Below are 20,205 nucleotides of genomic sequence, written 5' to 3'. Positions count from 1 at the left end.
TGAGAAAGTTAAAGGTAAGGGACTTCCTGCAATTACCTTTTTCTCAGGGATCGTAGAATCTAGCCATATATGTCAACTACCATTGAGCTAACCTGGGATATTGGCAGAGAAAGAGATCTCAATGGGGCGACGTGTGTCAGTTGAACTTTGTTGACATGACTTGTTGTTGTTGGTAGCTGCAGGTCTGTAGCTCCCGGTCTGAGATAAAAAATTCGGACGGACGACCTGGGAGCTACAGTACGTCCCATAGTAAAAAAAAAAAACTGCAATTTACGGCCCACAAAAAAATTGCGCTAGTTTTGGACTGATTAACCTTATTTTCACACAAATTCTGTGAAAACAATTAGTACCATTAAATTCTTCAGACAATTTACTTCTGATATTGTTACTTTACTTGCCTCAGACTTTCTTTGAAACATGCTAACCGACCTCGGAAAATAAAGTAAATTAATGCACGTAGAGATCAAGAGTCGCCATTGAATTTTACATGTATTAAACAAACTGCACCACTTCACTTTACAGGGCTGGTAATCGTGTTTAAAAGAATATCAGAGGCAAGTGAAGTGACGATATCTGTAGTAAATTGTTCGAAGAATTATTTGGAATCAAATATTTATACAGAATATGTTCGAAAATGAGATTAATCAGTCCAAAACTAGCGCAATTTTTTGTGGGCCGTAAATTGCAGTTTTTTTTACTATGGGGGGTGCTGTAGCTCCCAGGTCGTTCATCCGAATTTTTTCAGACTGGGAGCTACAGACCTGCAGCTATTGTTGTTGGATGCATATTGGGCCGTGTAGGAAAGAAGATGGGGGAATAAGGTAGCGCAAATGCCCATTCGGTTTAGTCGTGAAATACCATTTTGAATTTATTTTTTCCCAATTAAATCCATTCAAATATTTTATATTACAAGTGTGCAAAAGCACAATATATTCAGTTTTTGATATATTTAACATAAAAACGCTAGATAGATAAGGTTAGTTTATGTCAGGTGCTCTAACCACTGAGCCATTTCAAACACGAGAAAGAAGGCTGTTTAAATGCTATGGATGACTTTGGCCATGAATTTACGGACTTGTACTATTTTTTCAAAACGTCCAATTGTTGGGATACAAAATGATATTTCTAATGAAAAGTGGGTCATCTCTCCACGTTTTTGTTGATTGAAATCGGTTTGATTTCCATTAGACTTTATTCAGACTATGAGAAAAATATGGAGCACAGACCCACTCTATGAAAGAAAAAGCCCTGAAGTTCTAAAACATGACACTTTTTGCAGGTTTTAATGCGTATACGCCTGTTTGAATCAAAATATTCCAAGTATTGAACATATTTATAGGTTACAAATCAATGATATGTTAAATATATATCGTTTTAAATGATTTTAAAAAAAATATCAGATTTATTGATATTTTAATTTTTCAGTAGCTTGTCCGACCGTGTATGGGCATTTTACACGCCTTATCCACCCATCTTCTTTAAGAAGGAACTTTCTGGGGTCCACCTGGAGAATATTGGTCTGGGTCTGTATTCCAGGAACCTGGCTGGTAAGCTGAAGAATTGCAAAACGAATCTTATTTTCTGACGGTTTACGTCAGTGGTGTTACGGGATGCCTCCTAGTGATATGTTGTTCTATCAAGTACTTCTTGGTGGAAGGGAGTTTATATCTACAGAAAATGCGTTCCAGCACATCCCTACTAAAATGTCTGTCGAGTTGCATTCTCGATGGAAATGAGTTTTTGCACAATCTATAGACTGAAATCTGAATCAAAGTACTGAAGAACTGACGGGAGTTGATTTTGTCGATGTTTATTTATTTTAAAATCAATGATATATTATTTTGCATGACAAGTACATGTAGTTTCTTATTTGTATTTGAATTACGCACATTTTTATAATATGAATTTTTGGACTTTTTCGACAATGTGAAATAATATTTAAAAAGATAAAATTAATTCAATCAAACTATGTATCAGTAATAGAAATATTTCTCGAAAAGTGTATGGATCCAAGCAATATTGAACTCTTGTCTCGTTCAACCAAACGCTCTGCTGACACTGTATATCTCCGACAAGCAAGAGGTACTCTCTGCTTGTCGGAGATTTACGGAGACAGCCGAGCGTCGAGTTGAACGAGACTATATTGAACTCTGGCGTAGGAATACATACGATTACAAAACATATCTTAATTGTTCGTACCATTTAAAATCTTACTATTTTCAATGTATTTTTAAATAAGTTTCCTTGAAAAACAATGCTTTAGCATACATTACACCGAATTTATCAATTATTTTCAAGAACTAAGTCTTGTCAGCAGCGATGATTTGTGCTGAGGTCCAAACACTGTTTCACTTTCGGTTTGTCTGAGTAAGCATAGGAGAGTTGATTTAAATCAACTCCCAAAAATAGCAGTTATTTAAATGAATTAAAACATTATGAGTATTGTGTTTTGAATATTAATAATGAATGGACATTTCATAGACGCTAAATCTTTATTTGTACAATAAACTAACTAACTTAAGATATATCTGCGTTTTGGGGGATTTGTAAAAGTTTTATGTATTTGACATACAAAACATTCTTGACACCTGAGTGTGTTCTCTCTCTCTCTCCCTCCCTCTCTCTCTCTCCCCCTCTCTCTCTCTCTCTCTCTCTCTCTCTCTCTCTCTCTCTCTCTCTCTCTCTCTCTCTCTCTCTCTCTCTCTCTCTCTCTCTCTCTCTCTCTCTCTCTCTCTCTCTCTCTCTCTCTCTCGTTATTAAGCCTGTAATATATCGGAAAAATACTACTGTCAGTTCTAAAGACACCACAATGGCCGGCTGTAAGGAACTGCGTGCAGCATATAGTAAACACATTTTGACGCCAAGATGAGAGTAAATAAACTTGTTTAATATGCAAACCAAATTAATTTGGATTCTTTCATACATCGGTACATCGTCGAAAACCACGTGTTTTCTATCCGTTACATGTGCACTGCTTTCAGTAGAGGGCACCTTTAGCTAAGATAAGACGATTCCAATGTCATCAATATGTTCTGAGTTCTACATTCGTATGAGACTTTCTTCCACTTAGGTCGAGTGGAGCGTCCATTTGTTTATATTTACATCCAGTGTATATTTCCTCCTATGTTTGCCTTGGAAATCTTCGACGTTTAATTTCTATGAATTCACTTTGCTAATTCATGCGCCACGAGCACAAATATAAACGTCTTCACGTGTTTTGAGTATATTTATTTTTGTAAGATTAAATAAAACTTTTAATCTTACATAATGAATTTGATCTGTACTTTTGAAAACAATCATTAATATATATCTACTTCCAAAAGAAATTTTCTCCACAATGTTTTCGGCACTATATTTTTGTCGCAGAAGCATACTATATAACATGTTAATTTGGCTGTTCCATGCATGTTTCATATCCCTGACTAAGAGTGTAAATAATGGCTTAATAGCGGCGACACACACAATATTTCCCCCATTACCATATGATTTCAGTCAAAAAAAATCAGTAAAAAAAAAACCTCTTTATTTTAATTTATCATAAGGAGCTATTGGCAATTACGATCGAGCTTTACAAAGCAATACGTGTCCAGTTTTTATACAGGAGAAATTATATTTAACTTCTTCGAAGTCACTTGAAATATTTATTACATTTACATGTACAATAACGCTTTTGAGAGGATCAAAACGATACACATTGCATAGATATATACATGTACATATGATAACACCTGCGACCTGCGTACTAGGTTCCGTCGTCATCGAAAGCAAGATTGTTTGTCTTGCCTTTTGATGGCCGAGTGGTTAGCGCCACTGAAAGGAGAGTGGGTTCCAGAGGTCGTGAGTTCAAGCCCCGGTCGGGACGGATGTGGAGCTACAAAGTAAGTGAATTTCCTTGTGCTTTATATATATATATATATATATATATATATATATATATATATATATATATATATATATATATATATATATATATATTAGTCGGTTTTTAGTTTTAGTATGAAAACTAATTATATTATCATTAGTTTTCTTCGAGGGTGTAAATTCGTGGTTGAGTGCTACCCACGAATACCACAAAAATTGAGCCACCACGAATTCTAATGATTTTACAGTATTCATTTATTTCTGAAACAACTTTTTGAGTGTTTGATTTTAAGTTGGGAACATTTTTACACAACATACACGCATACATGTACTCATGATTAATACAGAAGTATAAAAATCATTTTTCCAGTTGTCTCCCGTATACCTCCACAAATATTTGAACCAACTCTGTGAAATACAGTAGACCTATGCATGCTACATGTATGGGTTTGTAGCAAAAAATAATTATTTGATATCTTTTAAATATACTTAACTTAAACAAGTACATTAGTTAGCTGTACAAGTAACCCATTTAATGTTTTAAACTGGTGAAATGTAAACAAAAAACTAGTACCATTTGTTTTTTCTCAATCGTGATATTTCTTGAGAGATATTTTATGTCTGGTGTCATTGCTTTTTAATGTGTTTTAAACCATTAATTTAGATTTGTCTTAAATTATTTAAAATAATATGCTGGGTCATAAACCATTATTCAGTAAAGCAAATATCCAAATACTTCAGCTTCAGAATTTCAACATCTTCTATCTTTACGCAGAACTCGTTTTCTAAAGAAGGTAAACATAGCATATGAAATAGAAAGTCGAAATACCAAACTATCGATCAATAATGACGAGTACCTGACCAAGCACGTGTGTACTTGTAAAAATACGTTTATATTTTTAGCGTTATTTTTCTTCATAATTTTGAAACACTCAAGAACATAATAAAATGAATTTATTTCCAGTTTTAGTGGTGTTGTTCTTTACAAAAATTAAATTATTGAGAATCAAAATTTGTACATGTAAAAAACAGTCTACGGTGTGTCTAAAGCTTTAAGGTAATTACAAGAAATAGAAAATCAGTGGGCTGTGACATTTTTTTCCTGCAATGTTTGCTAAGTTCTTAACCGAGTTGTATTTTCAACGCTTTTTGATTCAATTCAATTCAATTCTTTATTCATTCCAGACCAGTTTACTGGTATTTAATGTTTAACCAAAGTATAATAAAACAAGTTGAACACAAAAACAGGCAAGGATATCGATCGCAGGTACAGAAGTAGTAGTAAACACTGGCGTCGGAAGCAAATTGAAAGTGGGGGGGGGGGGGGCTAAACTTATCCTCAGAAATATTGAGAAAAAAGTAATTCCCAAAATCATGGAAATCCTAATCCGGGGGGGGGGGGGGGGGGGGGGGGCTATACTTCCATAAGAAAAAAATTTACCTACCCAAATTTTTTTTTCCAAAATCATGAAATTCCTAATCCGGAGGGGGGGGGGGGGGGGGGGTTTGTATGCTTTTGAATCCAACTTCTCAATCTTTCAAGGTAAATTTAGGAACAATAATCTTTCCTGCGAGAAAAAGTGTGTGGGGGGGGGGGGGCTGAACCCTCTATCATGCTACATGTATGTTTCTAATGGTTAGGTATAACTTTGCAAAAAAAGTGTGGGGGCTAAGCCCCCCCCCCCAGCCCCCCCCCCCCCCCCCCGGTTCCGACGCCTATGGTAAAGATAAAAAAAGAAATTGAGTAGTGCAATATAATAGGTTGTATAGATTTTCTAAAGAAGAGCAGACTTTGAGAATTTTCTCAGTAAATGTTGACAACGTTTTCAGTTTATTTTTTTTTTAGCTTGTCGCTTTTCGAACTGACATCGAAAGCAAACACAGTAGTGGGTTATGAGAGCCTGTTCATCTTGCGGTAGCAACGAAGCAACTGTTGACATATTTTTCATGTAACATACTAGTGTATTAAATTCAATAGCCATAGTTAGCAAAAATAAATAAAAAGGGAACAATGTGTAAATATAGGTCTTTAAAAAGATCTTTACTGAGCATCAGATCAAGTACGTGCAATAAAATTTTAGATTGCTGATCTCCCCGAGAAGAAAAAAAAAAATGTCGAAATAAATGTAAATAAATTTGTAAACTTAAGGTATAACCTCCCGGAGTATGCTAATTAATCACTATTGTAATTGTGTACATATGAGCTTCATGCATAAATTACTCGCCACCGTTCACAAATCGATATAAAGTCACGGAATTATTCGGACTCCTTTTCATGGTTATGATCAATTTTGGTATAATGCTGATTAGAAGTATTGATTATTTCTGTTATAAAGTAAATATTACACCGCCAATATCTATCCAGATTACCAATTTTGTTCACTTGGTCCTTAGGCATATTCAAGAACAGCCGTAGTCATTGCTACCACATTACCATTGTGTGTATAAAACTTTCAGAATAATGCCGCAAATGAGATTTGAAGTTGACAAAAACATGATAGTTAGGTTGTGCAAGGAAAAATTTATGAAGAAAGTACGTATACCCCAAACCTACAAACAATGGAACTATTGAGGTTGGGTGGTCAAGCCATTAAGTCCCTCTTGCATGTTAAGATATATTTTCTTAGCTATAAAATATTATTTTGTAAAGAAAAGCGTCATATTTAATTAAGGTTGGATTCGAGATTTGTATGCAAAGCTCTTCATCTTAAAGAGCATCTTTGCTATAGCCAAGGGTGACGATCCATGCTGTTTCTATAAAAGCGAAGATGCTCTTGTTTTAGGATGAACATAAATATCGGATCAAGTTTGGCACAGGGACACTCGGGATAGATTGGCGGGGGGGGGGGGGGGATGTATGTTAGGTAGACGGACGCCTCGGCCCAACGACACCTCGGCCCAGGGCGGTTGACACCTTGGCCCAGAGGGGTCGGCCCTAAACTATTGACACCTCGGCCCATGTACAAGACACCTCGGCCCACAGAAATTTTCAGTGAAAAATATGTACAAGACACCTCGGCCCAAAGAAACTTTCGTTAGCATTTTAAATTATAAACAGGGACAGTGTGTGTGTGTGTGTGTAGGGTTTGAGACAATTATTTTAATCTAATAATAATGAACATATCGATCATTTTTTAAATATATTTACGATATAATATATTGACCTATTACAATGTACTTACGATTAGGTACATTGACCTAAAATCTGATCAGGATGTAAAAGTGTAAGACTTTTCCGAAGTAGTAAACAAACTGTTAATCGGATTAAGGACAGTGTAAACAAAACCAGGATGTACATCCTTTTAGAGGAGCCGATAAAGGAACAATAATTGAACATTACTATAAATGTTAACATTATATGAACTTTTAAATAAGACTGTGACGTGAAATTAAAGACAGCAGAAAGTTATATTATATTATAAATTATTTTGTGAGTTTCTAGGATTTAATCATGATCTATTAGAGAACTTTATAGTACAAATAATTATGGAATTTGTTTACTTGAATATTTATTTGTTTATTTTGTACGTAAATGAGCGTTATGTATGTTATCATATAAAATATACTCGACGGCACTCTTGCGGGAGAGCCACTATACGATCCTCCATACGATCTGGACCTGTACCAAATAAACTGTTAGAAAAGACGTTTGATTTGTCTTATTGGCAGTTACCTTATCTAGTCATTTATGTCGTACATATTTGTATTAAAATAATAACGGTTTGTGTCTTGATTCAATTTAGCTAAATGTATGTTGTAAATTTTAGATTTACAATATGACATAAATATAGAAGTTCATTAAGAAATATTTTTATCTTTATGAAATGTATGATATTATATTGGAAAACTCCATTGTTAAATGTTCATCAGGTTATATATGTATCTTATATCAACAATGATTCTTAAAATATCAATATGTGTATTTGTTTTATTGGATGGTCACGCGTCTCAATTTTTTTAAAACTTGTTGTCGACAGCAGTAGAAATTACATCGATAGGCGCATGCCCCTCGGACATCGGGCCACACCTTAATGTGGCTGAACCTGTCAATCAAACTATGTGTATCCATTTTATTGGTCACGCGTCTCTCTTTTTTTTAATATATGACAAAAGTTCTTGCATCTTACGAGCTCTTTACCATCAAAATGGAAAAATTGTTATAAAAAAACAAAAACAAAAAAAACAAAAAACAAACAAACAAACAAACAACAACAAAAACTTACAACTGTTATCGATAAATAATATTTTAGTCACAAATTATATATATATCATATAATTTATATTCAATAAAATAAAAATAAAACATGAAAATCATTGAAATTTTATTTTAATTCTGCTTGAGCCCAGATGTCTTTTGCTTGAGCCGAAAAGTCTTTTGCTTGAGCCGGGGTGTCTCAAAATTTGGGCCGACCCGTCTTGGCCGAGGAGTCCTGGGGCCGAGGTGTCCTGGGGCCGATGTGTCGTTGGGCCGATGTGTCTGACATTCGTATGTTAGACGTGGAATATCGTGGAATATCGTTATATCGTGGAATTTGCAGTTATACAGTTGATTTATTTTTGCAGAAAGAAATACATGTACAAATATCTTTGTGTTGTTTCAATGTCTCCAAAATCTTTTTGTAAATTTATTTGCCTTTTAAATGTTGCCTTGTCCACTAACTGAATATTTTTTGTTTTAAAAATCTGAAGTTAAAAGTTATTTCATTACTTTTTAAAATGAGAGTTGATTATACTGACAATCGAGTCGTCAAATTTCATTTCATTTTTATATTATAAGATAATTAAACTTAAATGTGGAAGAAATGTTTAATTTTACTTCAGCAGTATTTACAAGGTATGTCTGATTTCGCGAAGGCAAAATGATGGTAAATCAAGCGTAACCATTGTGACTGGGTTACCGTCTGATCAAACCACCCCCTTCCCCTCACAGTCGCCTTTAAGGAGAAGGGGGAGTGATTTCAATTAGACTGAATAAATAAAGAACTAAACAACAGCTGGTGATCAAGTAAGTCAAGCGTGAATGCATTGTAACCTGGATAGTCAATGAAATTCCTTATAAAGCTGCAATATCTGTAAAAATCAAATTTTTTTGTTTGAAAAATCTGTAGTTTGTTCCAGAATTTTTTTCCAGTTCGTAAAAATTCATTCTAAATGCCTTACATTGAGCAATGGGCCATCGATGTAAATTTCTCCCATCGTGTGCCCCTTTCTTTTTTCTTCCAATGGGAACGTGCAACAGTAATGGCTAATCCTGTTATGTTATACCGTGCTTTCCTTTCGGAGTTCAAAAAAATATTAAAAATGTGAAGAAAAAAACCCCAACCTTATAACAACGAAATGACATCAAGGTATTTTTACTACTTTTCTGGATTTCTAAGTTGTGTCTCAATTATGATGTTGCTAACCACTAAACTGTACCTGGAAAACTGGAATATATTTAAATTTCACAAACAGGATGTTCCAATCGAGTTTGTGTCCGAAGATAAATCAAAGGTGGATGAATATCTCCTTAAAAAGTTCATCATACCAAACTCGGGCATTGATTTTATGAACAGGACTGAACGTTTCAAAATCCTCGACAACTTTATTCATTCACAAGAAAACCACAACGTAAGTACATGTAATATTATGTTGCGCAATTCTTATTTCCACGTGTGTGTCAACTATATGCATTAACATTTTCTCAACATTTATAATTCTTCAACATGAACTAGCATATCTAAAATTATTATACGAAGTTTTGGAACTACATTATTTAAGTTTCAGTATTTGATTTTTTTTCATTGCAAACAAGACAATAGGGATATTTACAAAATCAGTAAATTTTAATTAATTGTTATGTATGCTACATATAGAATATTACAACGATAATATAGTCATTGATTATCAAATTGCCAATTATAATCTAAAAAAAAAAAACATTCAAGGTTATTTTCCGTTGTTTTTTTTTTTAAATGTACAGCTGTTAAAGGGGTGTGGCCAAGATCTGGTCAAACTTTATTTAGGTGTCTGTTATGTAAACATCTACAGGTCATGTTTTTGTGAACATGTTGAATGCTGAACAGAAGATCTCGTCAAAATTTAATTAGGCCTAGGCCTATGTGATGTAAACAAACCTCAGGTCATGTTTTTGTTAACATGTTGAATGTTGAACAGAAAATTGCAAGTTTGATCCAAAATAAATATGACAAACGTTAGGGACGGCTTTTTATATACAAAACGAAGTAGCAGATGGAAAAATCAGCTTGTGAACAAACATTTAGCGGTATATTGAACAAATGTAAGCAACTGCATGGTCCGAGCCTTGTTTACTAACAAAGAGTTGTAAACTCTGTATCTTGCTTAGAACTCTACGACTGACACTTAAATTTTGAGTGATCATTAGAAATGTATTCCTTTTATAAAACAATTAGATTAAAATAACATGTCCCTTAAAACGTAATTGTTGACAAATCACACACGAATTTAGAGGCCTGTGCATGTAGCAACGATTTGAATGTGGGGTGGGGACACATTCTCAAAAATCTTGACAACAAAAGAATTGATCAGGCGAACTTTTTTGGTTAGAAAAGACTGCAAAGGCTACCCCATTCAAAATCCAATGACTCAATAGATACTACCAGACATAAAAATGTAACAAATTCTTGTAATTCTGTTGTAAACTACTTTTTTTAAATCGCAATATTCATTGTAACTATATAGCCTCCAAAAGCAACAATATCTTACTACCCTTATACACAGAATGCATCACACATATAAAAAAATGAAAGTTTTTTATCCAATATTAAAAAAAAATAAAGCAAGTATCATATTTCAAATTTAACTTGTGATTAAACATGGGTTAAATTTTATAGCGCCGAATATTTACGTTTTCCAGTTTTTTTGTTTGTGATAAGACTACAAGTTGATTTTGTAATGTAATGTCCAATGCATGTACATTTCATTAATGACTATTGTAATATTTAATAGTATAGCTGCTGAAAATTATAATAATATATTTATAATTGATAAGAAATCATTCTTATTACTGAGGTGATCAAATATGATCGAACGTGATCCCCTATCGTAAAGCCCTTCGGGCCTTTTTGAATTTGATCACACCCGGCCGTTGATCACCTCACAATACTGAAAGAATGATTCCTTATTCCTTTTAAAAATAAACTATTGACTTAGTGAAACAGTAGACCCTGGTCAAACATTACTAAAGACTGCATTATTTATGTGGGACTTTGCCGAGGAAACCTTAACAGCTAAGCTCGAAAATAATCGCCAAATAACCGATGTGTGTGTTGGGGGGGGGGGGGGGGGTTACAACGTCCGTAATCTGTAGAAATAACAGAGGCCAAGAAAGGAAGGCCTGCTTTTCGAGTTTAAGGGGCCTGACACAGAATGAGAGTGAAAGTTATTTCATTTTAATGATCCGACTTTTTCCAAGAACGTTCACCCGGTTAGATAGTTTTCTCATGTAAGTGTTTTGACATCATCCGATACAGACGGGTGATCGCCTCTTTACTTATTATCTAAAATTCAAATTAATAACCGATATAATCAAGAACAGTGAAACCCAACAAATATGTAGTGAACGGTGCTACATCATTTGGTTCTGTTTGCAAATGAATTAAGGTCAGACGACACGTTCCTCGAGAATCTTTTTTGTATCTCCTCGTAATGAAGAGTTCCAATAAAAATATTAATTTTATAATTATTTTAAAAATGATTAAAATTCAATTGGATGTGGTTATGTGTCTAGATGGCCGAGTGGTTAGAACCGTGGCCGCTCATTGCCAGAAACTTAAAGGTTCTAGAGGCCCCGCCCCGGCCGAGAAGGAGTTCCAATATAGTGAATTTTGCTGTGCTGTATATGTATTTATTTTTATATCAGCAATTCAAGTGTATTTTCAAGGAGATTAAATAGGATATTGCATAATCTAGTATTTTGCAGAAATGCCTGGTAAGGTACCCTAATTTTTGCAAGAAAGCTTGTCAGAGTAGTTGTAAACCATCAACAAATTCCTGGAAAAAGTTATATAAAATTGAGGAACGTGTCGTCTGACCTTAAGATACGTTTTAAATTCAGTTAAACTATAAAACAAGCGGGCCATGCTCGAACATGCTCCAGTGTTACTCGTGGAATAAATAACCCTCTGATGTTGATACTAGTACATGTACTACTCCCCATATCCACTATTTATTTTGATCAAGTTTACTTAAACTAGTTAGAAATACAGGTATATGTCAAAGCGTAGAATTGATAGAAAGTATATAAAAAAGTGCCCTGTGGTTTCCAGAAATGACAAGACATATCTAGAACCATTTTAACAAGACCTTGGACTTTCGGTTGGGCGTAGCTATCTATTTCTTGCATCAAAACAAGTTAAAAATGACGAGGTTTCAAGCGAAATACGCACAGATTGCATAGTCTTAGCTCAAAAGCCAGACAAATCTTGTTAATTTCTAAGGGCCATGGCTGAGCGGCAAGCAGTGAAATAGACAGGGCTACAGACCCTGAAACGTACTACTACACCACACGCTCGCTGCACGCTCGCTACACGCTCGCTAAACGGTTCACACGAAACGCTGAACGGTTTACACGAAACGCTGCACGCTTTGCCCGAAACGCTAAACGATTTACACGAAACGCTGAACGGTTTACACGAAACGATTCTCGCACGAAACGATTTGCTCGCTTTTCACACGCTTTGGACACGCTTTTATCCTGATCGATTCGGTTCCTCTCGGATTTTTACCCTGACTCTGTTAGTAAGAATTAATTTTAAGAAAACACGAAATAATAGAAATACCGATATTAGAAACATATATGTACATAAGTGTTGAATTGATTAATTAAATTAATTTGGTACTTATATTTAAAGCAAAAAACTATTTATTCACAGAATTAGCCGAACATATTACTTCTATAAATATATTTATTGCTCAAAAGAAATATCCATGATTCTTATCAGTGCCGTAAATAATAAGAATTCAAGAGAAAACAGTTACTGTAACATAGTATTTAATACCAAAAATAAAATCCGTATGATTACAACCTGAAATCGGTTTTTCAGCATTCGGCGGGATTTTTTGTTCTTCTCACATTAATATTTTTTTTAGTTTCAGAAAATACGATGTAAAAATACTACATGTAATAGTAAAGTTAAAAAAATGGTATAAAACAACCGAACAATTTTTTTTATGCCGAATCATTCGCGTAAATAAATGTTCCGTACATAATATTACAGAAAAAAAATCAATCGATTAAACAAAGAAAGTTGTCATTACTATTTCGGATAGAACAAAAAATAAAAAATGATTTAAATTTTTGTCTCAATATTCGTATACATAACCGGCGCCCTGCATAACGGCGTACAATATATCTATCATAATCTATTTGAATTTAGTACAGTGCATATAGATTCTCATAATAATTAATTGCATGTGTACATTTTAGGAAAATTTCAGTGTGTTGATTACTTGTTGTTTTCCGTTATCAGTGTTTAAATAATTAAAATAATAACTTGTAGAAATATTTTTAATCGGGATTCAGAAGAAATTACTTCCTGCATTTCATAGAAAAGAACAAAATATTTCTTTTCTATGTTTACATTTAATTTTGTACAAATTAATGTTAAATAATTTATCATTAAATTTGTGTGCATCATCAAATACTGATTCCGTCTACCTTGAAGTCATTAAATCTCTATTGGCTACTGACAAAAAAAGAGACGAGTGACCATCCAATGAAAACGAATACACAGAGTTTGATTGACAGGTTCAGCCAGGTGCAGGTCTTACCCGATGTCCGAGGTTATGTGTACTGGTTGTACACAGCCGAATAGTCTCAGTAACAAGTCTTCTTTCAATACGCGTACTTTTCTTTTGTTTGTAAAAATTAATTCAATTTTGTAAAAAGATAAGTATATCATTTCTTATAGATTTTTTTCACGAGAATATCTCATAGGAGTTTTGCCAATCACCAACAGTTTAAAGTAATGTTTAACACGAGCGCTTTTTTGAAACAATTAAACTGTCAGAGAGTTCCGAATGAAATCTGATAAACGTTTCACACGGTTCTCGCACGCTTTGCCCGAAACGATTTACACGCTTTGCCCGAAACGCTGCACGCTTTGCCCGAAACGCTAAACGGTTTACACGAAACGCTTCACGATTCACACGAAACGCTAAACGGTTTACACGAAACGCTAAACGGTTTACACGAAACGTTTCTCGCACGAAAGTCGCACGCTTTTTTGGTGTAGTAGTACGTTTCAGGGTCTGTACGTCACATTGCTGTTTGACACAACTACCCAAAGTCCAAGCTCTTGTTAAAATGGTTCTAAGACTGTCATGTACCGTATGCTTTTTATCTAGATAAAAAGAACGGTTTTTTTGGCCAAGGAAGTTTTGAAGGTATCAAATCTATCTTGGAAGTATTAAAATTATATGATAAAATTAAATTTTCAATTAACTAATAACTGAGAGAATATTTGTCAATTAGTTGACTTATCAATGAATTCAAAATCTAACTGGCAAAACCAATTTCTGTTTTGTTCTGAGACCCTGTATATTTATAATTAAGAAATACCATGGTATTCTCTTGACATCATCTGTCGCATCATTTAATTTGTAATCGATTGTGGAAATCTGTTCTTACACCATTGTAACAATATCGGCACACATGTACAGTATAAGGCGGTATAGATGATTATCCTCTTACGGCAATGGGGAATATGTTGTTTTTTTCCCAAATGTTATTAAAAACCTTCGTCGTTTTAACACACAGAATACTGGGGCTTTGTCAGGCCCTTTTTACGCGTACGTTTTCTTCACATCTTATCTGTGTCAGCTGGGGAAAAAAGACAATAGAAAAGACATGTCGACCTACACGTGTCTGTAGAGGCGTAGACCACAATTATTTTGAGATGACAACACGTGTTACCGTCTTCTATATTTATTTAAAGCGTAGCAAAAATAGATACTTGTCAAGCATACAGAAATAATGACTTTAAACTAATTTCAGCATTAGAACCATTTTAACAAGGCCTTGAACTTTCAGGAGGACGTAGCTATCTAATCCAAGTTAAATATGACGCGGTTTCAAGCAAAATATGCACCGATTGCGTAGTCTTGGCTCAAAAGCCAGACAAATCGTGTTGATTCAGAGAGCCATGGCTGAGTGGCCGCCACTGAAATAGACAGGCCAACGTCACATTGGTGTTTAACACAACTACCTAAAGTCCAAGCTCTTGTTAAAATGGTTCTATTTCACCTTGAGTACCAAAATCACACATGTGTTAGTACACCCAATTTTTTCTCTTGCTGGAAGAGCATAAACAAATATTTTTGACAAGTCCAAATCAATTTGAACTTCAGTTTATCTTTAATCCAATTAAAATACAATGCCTAACCAATGAATGTTCTTTAATTCTGGAGACAAAATATAGGAAAATGTGTCTAACTTTCCAACAAAAAACTTGGGAGACAATGTGATATTATTTAACAGGTCGATTTTTTTGTATCAATCCAGGTGTAAAAAGAAAGGTGGAAAACTGCTTACATAGTATATTACTGAAATTGCAGAACATGTCTACATTAATTTGTGATTTTTATCGAAGAGCATATAATTATTGTAATGATATTAAATTAAGTATACTGCTAAATGTCCTGCATATTCATATAAATTAGATACATACAGACATGTGCTAAATCAAATCTACGCAATTTGTTTATAAAACATTTCCACTAAATATTAAATACGCTTGTACCAATTTTAGGGGAACGAAATACATTGTAGCTGGTGTTAGCAAATAGCAAAGGAACTGTTGTATATAAATATCGATATATTGATTTGTTATACTTTCATGTTAAATACTGAAATCTGATTGGTTAAGACGCAGTTAATAATATTTACTATTACCCTCAGCGTTAGCAACGCACTTAGCAACGGGTAACATTAAAAAATGTTACATGCGCGAAAATTATGCGCGTACGGTTCGCTGTAGAATTCACGTTATTCCTATATAAAAGCAGTAAAATTTTCTTAAAAATTAAGACATTCAGTATAACAATATAAATAGTGCCTGTTTGGGAGGATAACAGTTGAAATTGACACCCCTCGAAAACCATAGTCAACCTCCGCTTCGCGTCGGTTGACAATGGTTTTCTCGGGGTGTCAATTTCAACTGTTACCCTCCCAAACAGGCACTATTTATATAATATTCAATATTAAGAGTTTACCGCCGTTTTGTTTTATTAAATATCATTATTTGTATATCTCGATAGAAATTCGAAAATTCACACTCATGAATTATTACGTACATGTATAAACACCCGACCAGCCAAATGCCTTCAAAAAGAAGATTATCTTGATTCGATATGTAAATATCATCGTTTATCTCATCTAAGAAGACTGACTTTCAGGCCCGTGGATATAAAATGTAAATTTTAAGTATTTTTTGAGTCAATGAAAAAATCAGACCAATTCAGATAAATCTGCACTCATAACAATCCGTATTTGACACATTCAAACAAACAGAAGCATTGATGAATTGTTAAACAGTGAATTGCAAACAATGAATTGCAAACAGAAGCAAACAATGAATATTGCCGGAAACCTTGGAAATGTATTTCTATAAAATTTTAATGAAGAAGAGTTTTCGTAAATTGAGATCAATTAGAAATAGGTCATCTGCTTAACATGTAATACTAAATAAAAGGCCACCTACAGTTGTTATACGTACACATGTACTAAAATAAGATGCAGGCATTTACAACTGTTTTAAGGCGCCCCACTTTTGGAATAAACTTGTCCATAACTAAGCCGAAATAGAACAGTTACTGTAGCAGCAATTGTTAGTCAGATAAAACGTCATTTTTTTGTACTCGATTACAACAGCTATTGTCTATTGAGTGATTATGTTCGGGCACTAGCATCGGGGAATGGGGTTGTGGGGGGGGGGGGGGGGGGGTCTGGACGCCTACCCCCCCCCCCCCCCCCCCACACACACACACACGAACACACACAAACACTTTATGACGAATTAATTAAAACTTTTAAATTGATAAACAGTAATTCAAACACAAATCATTTGACCGGATATTACGGGGATACTGTCCCTCCTTAAGCTTGAACAGTAAATGCCAACCAGCTACAAAAAATCCATTAAACACGTTAGTGTTAAATTGTTCAGTCAATAGAACAGTGGTATCCAATTCTTAAGAACTCTGTCGTTTGTCTGTCTTTAAAGTTATATCATGACTGAGTGTTAAGACCAATTCAATTTTATCGATATCGGATGGTCCCTAGGCAGTCTCCACTTCTCGGGCTTTTTCTACAATCGGAAAAACAACCTTGAATGTACTAGTACATACATTACAAAGGCGTCAATTACACCCCTCACCCATCCCATAAAATTTAATAAAATTTGATATAGAAAGAGGGTAGTGTGTTATAGATTAGATTTGAGCTAAACTTCACGGAATTGTACGATATTTACCTGTACTGTCAAATTTACCTAAGGATAGACTGTATTTTGTATATATACTATTAACCGCCGGTGAGGTTGTTTAAAAAAAAAGACGGAAAATTTATTACGACAAACGTAAAATAGTTTTCAAAAATGTACCAAATAATAAAATCTTAAGCCACATGTAAAACTTTTTACAAAAAAGATATATCTTTAGAGGTAACAGTGTAATCGATTAGTATAAATCCGGTATACACCAGCCCAAGTAATCGAGGAACGGAACTTAATCAATTTTATTTGGGTAAATTTCATTACGCACGCGCATTGTATTTTTGTGTGACTCAGTAAAAATCATTTTTATTCACTGGTTATTCAAATATTGCTATCTCTGTAAAAATACGGATGTTACGAGGAATCGTTCCACATTTAACAAAAATGCTAAACGGCGAAAATATCGGACCAAGCAGTTTGAAAGAAAGTTTACAAAATGGAGAATATCCGATTGACAAGTCGGTCGATCTCCACATAATCTAATTTTATATGTACATGTACTACTGAAATGAGAGTTTTTTTCATTGAATAATTAATGTTAATATTTTTTTTCAATCGAATTCAGATCTGGAATGCGTCAACGTTGCTATCCGAACTAAGCCACGTTAGACAGAAACACAGGAAAAAGATACAAGGCTATGTTTCCAAAAATTTTACACTAATCACAGCTTATTGGGATCTTGGAACGTTTAGGAAAGGAGATGCAGAGACGTTTTCGAAAGAGCTGTATATGAACTGGGCGGTGGTTTTCAAGTATATGTTGAATCCACTGGTAGTGTATACGGATTCCGAAAAGTTTAGAGACTGGATTCGAAATATACGGAGCGATCTTTTGTGCTGTACAAAAATCATTTATATGAACAGGACAGATATCGAGGCGTTCCAAAGAGTACAGAAGATCAAAGAGATCTATGACCAGCCGGATTATCCCCGATATTATCCGAATACAGTGAACCCTCTATATCCCGCCTCGCAAAACGCCAAATTTACAGTAGTAGCTGACACATACCGCCAGAAACTGTTTGACACCACCTACTACGGATGGATTGATGTCGGATATTTCCGAGATGTAGTAAATGAATTTGACTATTATAAAATGGAGGTGCCTGGGGATTTTGACCCCTCTCGAATAGCGTTTAATCGCGTTAACAATCATATAGCAACCAGTGATCTAGTGTCCGTGTTTAGAGACAATCTATTTTGGGTAGGAGGGGGGTTATTTTTTGGTCTCGGGGAAGTGGTAGACAGATTTGATAAATTTTACCAAAGAGCTGTGGATTATTTTTTGAGCTTGAATGTGAGTAACTCTGACCAGCAAGTGCTTTATTCAATTTACACGGACAAGGGGCGGCAGATATTAGATCCGCCAATTGAGATTCAACCATACGTACCAAATACATCCAACAACAAGTGGTTTTATTTAGGGTTTTTGTGTCGAAAAGTGGTGACAATATACTGACAACAACATTTAACTGAGTATTTAAAACAATGTATTACAATTTTCTTATTTCAAAAAATCTCGTTTTGGTGCTAACAACATTGTTTTGGTAACCACATAGTGTTATACATAGCGGAGATTTATAAAAGGGAGATAACTCGTATTAAGACATGAAATCGTTTATCATTATCCTAATGAAACCTTATGTTGAAGGCAATTTTTTACACATTGAAACTTTTGCTACGAATGCAAATAGAATAAACGCAAAAATTAATGTATCTACATGAAACACTGTAGTTTATTGAATTGTTTTAAAAAACTCGCCACCAGATTATGCAAATATTTGAACTAGTCTTCCTTTTTGAGACTGGGTTTCTTTTCTCAATGACATGATATGTATCTCGAAGTTGCCTTCTGCTTGTCGCTTCCAGCAATGCTTTGCAAACTTTCTTGCTTTTTCATTTCAGATAAGATTTCAGCGATACATGTACACTTTTCACTCCTGCACATTTGCTGATGCATTACATTAACATGTTTTAAACACCATATGCGTACTTGGATATTACAGCATGCGCTTTTCACAGTTAAGTTCATATTAAAATAGCACTCGCATGCATTTCATTATACTGAGTTTGCGGTTTTAGATATAAATCATTCTTCGTATTGGTTTCTTTAATTGAAAATATGCAGAAAAAACCATGATTATTAGATAATATGATATAAAAATCAAGTGCAATTAGTTGTTTTTACATACATATCATGTTTTCTTTATATTATACAAAATCATGTATTTTGAATCTGCTTATCATCATCATGATGAATAAAATCGTATTGATATTATGAATATACTGGTTTGTTCACGAATTGTTATTGTAATATCAGTTTAATATACATTTATCTATAACCGAGTCTTGCAATTCATGCCGCGAACAAATTATCTTATGTTTTCCGTAATTAAGAGGAATCGATGGTCTAGGTCATTTGATGACTATTTTAACCTCCTTTTGTTTAATATAAAGAAGAAAACAAATCAATTTTCAAAGTTTATATCCTTGGATTATTTCCTTTCCAATTAATGAATTATATCCATAAAACTCGTTGATTATTTAGAAAATATGATAATGGGTATAGTCTGTCCCAAGATATTTATGCAGTACGTTTGGACGAGTTTTAATAAAAATACACATACCTGTGAAAGAAGTACAATTGAAATTGATGAAAGGGAAAATTTCCAAGATAATTTCATTTACACATTATCATTTTTCACTCGGAAAAGTTCACAAGAACGCAAACCGATTTCTTACGGAGTTTTATAATGGGGAATGTTTGCATCTTTTCTAAATTCGGAATTCACTCGGAATACCTCGCGCAATTTTTCAACGTTATCATCCG

The 20,205-nt window shown here is 34.2% G+C and overlaps 1 protein-coding gene across 3 annotated transcripts; it reads left to right on the top strand.

The window, feature by feature from the left end:
* Positions 1 to 8,767: 8,767 nt before the first annotated feature.
* On the top strand, positions 8,768 to 19,661 carry LOC128161305 (uncharacterized). 3 transcript variants are annotated; one of them, XM_052824565.1, is made up of 3 exons: positions 8,768 to 8,866; positions 9,316 to 9,471; positions 17,941 to 19,661. In XM_052824565.1, the coding sequence occupies exons 2-3, from the start codon at positions 9,409 to 9,411 to the stop codon at positions 18,832 to 18,834; spliced, it is 957 nt and encodes a 318-aa protein (XP_052680525.1). In that variant the 5' UTR covers positions 8,768 to 8,866; positions 9,316 to 9,408; the 3' UTR covers positions 18,835 to 19,661. The 3 variants fall into 3 exon arrangements, with proteins under 3 accessions (XP_052680525.1, XP_052680523.1, XP_052680524.1); XM_052824564.1 differs by lacking the exon at positions 8,768 to 8,866 and adding an exon at positions 8,924 to 9,209; XM_052824563.1 differs by lacking the exon at positions 8,768 to 8,866 and having other exon boundaries at positions 8,915 to 9,471.
* The last annotated feature ends 544 nt before the right edge of the window (positions 19,662 to 20,205 follow it).

The sequence above is a fragment of the Crassostrea angulata genome, chromosome 8, assembly GCF_025612915.1.
Source record: "Crassostrea angulata isolate pt1a10 chromosome 8, ASM2561291v2, whole genome shotgun sequence".
Classification (NCBI taxonomy): Eukaryota; Metazoa; Mollusca; class Bivalvia; order Ostreida; family Ostreidae; genus Magallana; species Magallana angulata.
The sequence above is the reverse complement of the archived record's forward strand: the minus strand, read 5'-3'. Positions and strand labels throughout refer to the sequence as shown.

Bases quoted from the DNA above. Each gene is read 5' to 3' on its own strand.
- LOC128161305 (XM_052824563.1), top strand. From the start codon at position 9,199: ATGACATCAAGGTATTTTTACTACTTTTCTGGATTTCTAAGTTGTGTC. The intron at 9,472-17,940 runs GTAAGTACATGT...AATCGAATTCAG, and splicing joins ATTCACAAGAAAACCACAAC to ATCTGGAATGCGTCAACGTT.